This window comes from Olea europaea, chromosome 4 (assembly GCF_002742605.1).
Source record: "Olea europaea var. sylvestris chromosome 4, O_europaea_v1, whole genome shotgun sequence".
Lineage (NCBI taxonomy): Eukaryota > Viridiplantae > Streptophyta > Magnoliopsida > Lamiales > Oleaceae > Olea > Olea europaea.
The window spans coordinates 8,858,231-8,863,999 of record NC_036240.1 but is presented as its reverse complement, the minus strand read 5'-3'; the positions used below and the strand labels follow the sequence as shown (position 1 = coordinate 8,863,999).

The 5,769-nt window shown below is 34.9% G+C and overlaps 1 protein-coding gene across 1 annotated transcript; it reads right to left on the bottom strand.

The window, feature by feature from the left end:
* On the bottom strand, nt 1–3,910 carry LOC111393527 (oxysterol-binding protein-related protein 3C-like). Its single transcript, XM_023019095.1, has 7 exons — nt 3,592–3,910; nt 2,024–2,117; nt 1,246–1,362; nt 1,084–1,156; nt 883–1,001; nt 349–470; nt 1–226 (listed from the first exon to the last, which is right to left on the bottom strand). Exons 1-7 carry the CDS (start codon nt 3,690–3,692, stop codon nt 16–18), a joined length of 837 nt encoding a protein of 278 aa, XP_022874863.1. The 5' UTR covers nt 3,693–3,910; the 3' UTR covers nt 1–15.
* Between the last annotated feature and the right edge of the window lie 1,859 nt (nt 3,911–5,769).

Genomic DNA, 5,769 nt, shown 5'->3' with positions numbered 1-5,769 from the left:
TCATCTCTATGGAAGTCAAGAAAGAAAGGTGAAATGAGGAGCAACATACCCAAACCAACCGCAAGGTTGAAAATACAGAACAACTTTGTCTCCAGTGGTCAAGTTTGTCATGACCATTTCTCCAGGTGAATCTACCCAGGTTCGTCCAAATATCAAATTGTTAACCTTTGTAGGAGGTGGAACTAAATCTAGAACAACACCATCTCTTTTAAGAGTCACACGTGTTCTGCATTAAAATTGATTAGACCATAAATTTTGTTTATAAATTCAACACGAGGCAAATAAATTAAATTCAACATGGGGAAAAGATTAAGATCAACAGAGGATTGGCAATGAGAATGTCATTACCTTCCAACAGGATAGACATCAACAGAGTTCCCTAAAAATTTAGTTTTTAACTTAGATGTCACGTCATATGTGAAATGCTCATTTTCAGCATGTCCAGCACTCATAGGAGGATGATGACTCACCTAAAAATACAAAACTTTGAATTAGCAAATAAAAGGAATCTAGAGCTACAAGCTGCATAAATATATTTATCGAGTTAAATGTATCACGATTCAGAAACAAGAATTCAATCATAGTGAGGGAAAGAAACTGCTCTCAGATAAAAGAGGTGCTTAATTATAACCTCTAACAGTTTGTTTAACATACCTAAACTGCTTAAAAGCATGTCAAATATAAGCAGCAGGGCACCTAATGTTTTCATGGTTGTTATAAGGACTTAAGAGTGCATATATTTTGAAGTTCAAAATCAAATGTTGTTATGTGGTTCTAAGCATTTATATTTGTAACATAAATCTCTGAAAAGCCGTTAGTGCTCATAAACAATCCAAAGACCCTTATCAGAACAAATTAGAGTGTCAATAAACAATAACTCACTTGTTCAGAAATAAATGTAATCCCTCCATGGTTAACCAGTTCATAAGTCTCTCCAAGAATTGGATTGAAAGGCTTCCAAGTGCGTTGGTAGGCAAAATAAACAGATATTGCCCACGACGCTGCATCAAGAAACTTGCGTGAGAATCATTCCCCATCATTGAAGTGCTGACTCAATATATATTTAAATCAAACAATACTCACATGCATACACCAACCGCATGTAGGGATCCTCACATTCATCTGCTTGATCCAAAAGGTACGAATATTCCATTAACTGCCATAGGCATTGCATAATTAGCACTAATGAGGTGCTTTAAATGATCAGATATTAAGGCAGCAGCATATGCAAAGAGATTCACAAACCTCTGCCATTTTTTGAAGCATCGTCATTGGCTCAAATATAAGGACAGGTAGCGTCACCATTGATGTGATATCAGAACCAATATATTTTTGCATCATCTTCCAATAACTATCACGTTCCTTTGAGAAAATGATCATTCAGTATACACATATAATGACAGCAATAATTAATTTGTATGTGAAAACAGCATAGAGGATCATCAATTAGGCATAGATAAGAAAAGTTACACAGAATAAAAATCAATAGAGGAATAGGTTAACGTATATAGACTTTGACACCAGACCAGAAGACCAATATGCCCCTTTCAAATTTCATTTGACTTCCATCATCTACCAATTGACTTCTATGTGCTTTTGTCATTTACATAATATTCGTATAGTTTCCGGCATTATCCAAACACTTTTACCGAGACAATATTTCGCTTATGAATCTAATAGATATAATGCTCTATGATTAATGCATATTATCACTTCGATGAAAGTTTATCCACATAGACCATCACTGATAAATCTTAACCAAGTTTTGTATTTATATGGGTGCTTAGAAAAACCGATCACCAGAATATCAATCCGTCAAACTAATCAATAGGTTACCTCCAAAGGGTAAGATCACAAGCTACTTCAACTTTTTGAGACATTGCTTTTAAATATAAGACATGTACGGATGAAATTCATATCAAATGCATCCCTTTCCCATATGCCAGAGACATCATGAACAATAATTGAAGAAAGTGGCCTCGTAATTATCTAAAAGAAAGTGTATACAGTATCAAGCACCCACATCCTGTTGCCATCTTCCTCTCAGAGCTTCCTCTTCAGCATCTTCCTTGCCTCCTTCTGGATTTATAACTTCCACCCCTTCATAACCAAGCAATCTAGTTGCAGGGAGAAAAGGTATATGTTAATGAGCCTTAACCAGTGACGTTATGACATCAGGAAAGTAACAATGATTGAGGTTCGGGGGGTAAATGTATTAAAAAGGAAAGTAACACCGATTCATCCAAGCGAAACTGATGAATAAAATCGGTACATGTAGTATTTACGAGGCATTGATGAGAAAAAAATAAGAATAAAAAGCTTGCAAATTCTTATGCACAAGTATGTTGTACTGTCAGTCCAGTTGGGAGCAAGTGATTGTCAAACTAACAAATAAAGCACACTTAAGGCCTTTATTTTTATGTGTTCATTATTTCATGAAAAATCAATTTCAACCAGTAAAATGTCAAAATAATAATAATAATAATAATAATAATAATAATAATAATAATAATAATAATAATAATAATAATAATAATAATAAATTTATATAAAGAAAAATTCCAAATCAAACTTAGAAAAAACATGAAGAATCCTATCATTGGGTTAGTCAATATAGCTAAGTGCCTGATGGCTATTGCAAATAAACCAAGACACTAATAAACAGATAATTTAGGTAATAAAAAGTGCATCTATGGATAGTTTCTCATTAAGCAAGCCAATCCTGACCAAAAAAAGAACAAGAGATATTTGACTTAAAGAACCAAGATAAATGGCCATCTTAAAAATTTCATAGACGAGCACATTATATCCATTTTTATTTTTATTTTTATTTTTTGCATCTAAATTTTTTTATAATCGTAAAGAAAAATTGCAAGACTGCTTACTCTTGATTTATGCATAAAACTCTCTTGATTTTAGGATGATCTGCCGGTAATGACATTGAATTTATCAAAATCATGAGCTCCAGTATCCTTAGTTACAAACATGAGTTTGGATTTTCGTAAAATAGCTGAATTAAGCTCCTACATACTGAAATCATCAAAGTCAAACACATAAATTCTTAGGCTAGTCACTGACCCAAGCTGTGTACATTCTTGAACTTATCGTAGCTTCCTTCATTTGCAGCCAGAATATATGACAAATGATTAAGCTATGGAAAAGAAGAAATTTTTTACTTTCATTATCAATGGGATCTGAATATTCATCAAATCCAATCACAGTTATGTGAAAGCCATGACATAATATTTTAGAACCTTGACGCTTGTTCTCTGAGTGGGACATGAGATACACTCATCTTTAAATGCACAACTTCAGCTTTTAATTCTGCAAACCTTTCGGAAAACTAAACAATAAATCAGTGGCTTTCCGCAAGTTGCATCCTGCAACCGTCTATCAACTAAATAACAGAAAGCAAACTGCAGATAAATCTCCCACATGGATGTATCACGCTCTATCAAAAATCAAAATTTAGATCTTTCAATTACCATAATTAATCAAGTAAAATTGAGAATATCACTGGTAACATGATCGAGCGCACATACAAACAGAAAAACAACGTATGACAAAAAAAAAAAAAAAGGGAATTAATACCCGTTCACCGATCTATGCATGACGCTGCTGAACATCGAAAAGCCCGATGTCATGGAGGAAAAGAAACCGCCCTTGTTTTCATTCTTATTTGGAGTCCCCATCTCTGCCGCTACAACAAAATTGTCTGATCGGATAAAAATTGAGAATTCTATTTCACAGAATTATAAGAGAATTTTGTGGATCGCTATGGGTTTAAGCCCCAATTTGGGTCGATCCAATCGATTTGCACGACGGAGAAAGATGTAGATTGGAGATGATTAAGCGGCAGAAATGGGAGGGGTAAAACAGGAAGCATAAAATATAAGACTAGTTGGCGGTTCTTCATATCGAGAATAATTTTATAATGTGCGAGTTGGCATGTAGCCGATGTCCTGGATTCCGTCCGCGCGCTACGGGATGCGTGAGGAACACGCTCCAATAGCTTGTTGATACGGAACAAGCGGGCGTCGGAAACGCGTACAATATTTATGAAAGAGAGTGTTTGACTCTTGTCTTTATAAAAAAATGAATTTTATGATAGTAGATTGATGGAAAATGTTTGGATAAAAAATATAAAAAAATTTGATTTACTTATACTATTATTTTAATAAAGGATGTGCAATTAAAAAGAAAAGAGAAAAAAATATATTTTGATAAAAATGATAATCAAACGAAACGTAAATTTTATTATTTCTTTCTCTCTGATGCTTATAAGTAAGGGACGTGCTATACATTCAGGGCCACATGGCCCCTGGATAAATATCTTTATCCTATAAGTAATGTTTTAAATGGGAAAAAAGCATAAGTCTGGTATTACGAATTCATCAAATCAATTTCAAAATATTAAATTTTAAAAATACAAAAGTCAAGTGTTAATTCTATTTTTAATTTTAAATAATAATATTATCAAATTAAATTAATTTACCCACACCTATCCCACCTATCCTCGCACACCAGTCGTAGTCATCAACCTGCTGATAACTTCTTCAGCAACGAACATGATCATCGCCGCCTCAAAACCCATACCTACCCAACCCACCCTTGCGCACCAATCGTCGATATCTACTCGTCGATTACTTCTTTAGAGGCAAACAGGAGCATCTTTGGCTCAGATAGTAGAGATAGATGGGAAAATATAGTGATCATTGGAGAACATCGACTTGTGTAATTTACAGAATACTTACAGAAGCAAATAACTTCAATTCTCATTGTCAAAATCTAGTTAAATGAATTTGCGACCAGTTCAGATAACTGAGGTCAGAGAAATCAATGGCATATAATCAAATCTCTTGAATTTGTGACATTTGACCTATGCATTTTGACATATATGTCTATGACCTAATCCAATGGTCTGTGACTAATCAATGGCATGTAATCAAATCTCTTGAATTTGTGACATTTGACCTATGCACTTTGACATATATGTCTGTGACTAAATCTCTTGAATCTGTGGCATGTGGCCTGAAGCAATGATCTGTGACTAAGTCTCTTGTATCTGTGACTGTGACCTATACACTTGACAAATGACCTATGATTTGATTCAAGGGTTGTGCTGTGTGCACACAATGGTGTACACACAGCCTTACACCCCCTCACATGAAGGGGATCCCATATGTAATAAAATATTCGTGGGCCTCCCTCCATGTGAAGATGATGTAAGGCTGTGTGTACACCTTTCTTTATCCTTGATTCAATGGCCTGTGAACAAACCTCTTTGGTCTGTGACCAAATTTTTTGAATACGTGACTTATGACCTATGCATTTGAACATGTACTCTGTTACATGTGACTGTGATATGGTCTAATGGTCTGTAACCAAACCTCTTGAATTTGTGACCTATGTACTTTGACATGTGACCCATGCATTTTGATATATCACATATTTAAGAGATTTTGGTCACATAAACTCAATCAATTGTGACCTATACACCACCATCATCACCACCTGTGGACATTGATGCATCACTAACATTCCACTACAGCCATCACTGTGTCACCAACGCCAAAACTCCACTCTTCAACCTCTAAAAATCCATTACAAAACACCAACTTTCGGTTACCATGGCCACAGGAATCCACCACCAATAAATTCTCCTCTTCAACCTATACAAATCCATTACAAACATCAACCCAAACAACAACCAAATCGGACCAAATCTGGCCTCAAAATCACAAGTAACTCATAGCCTCCATCCAAATT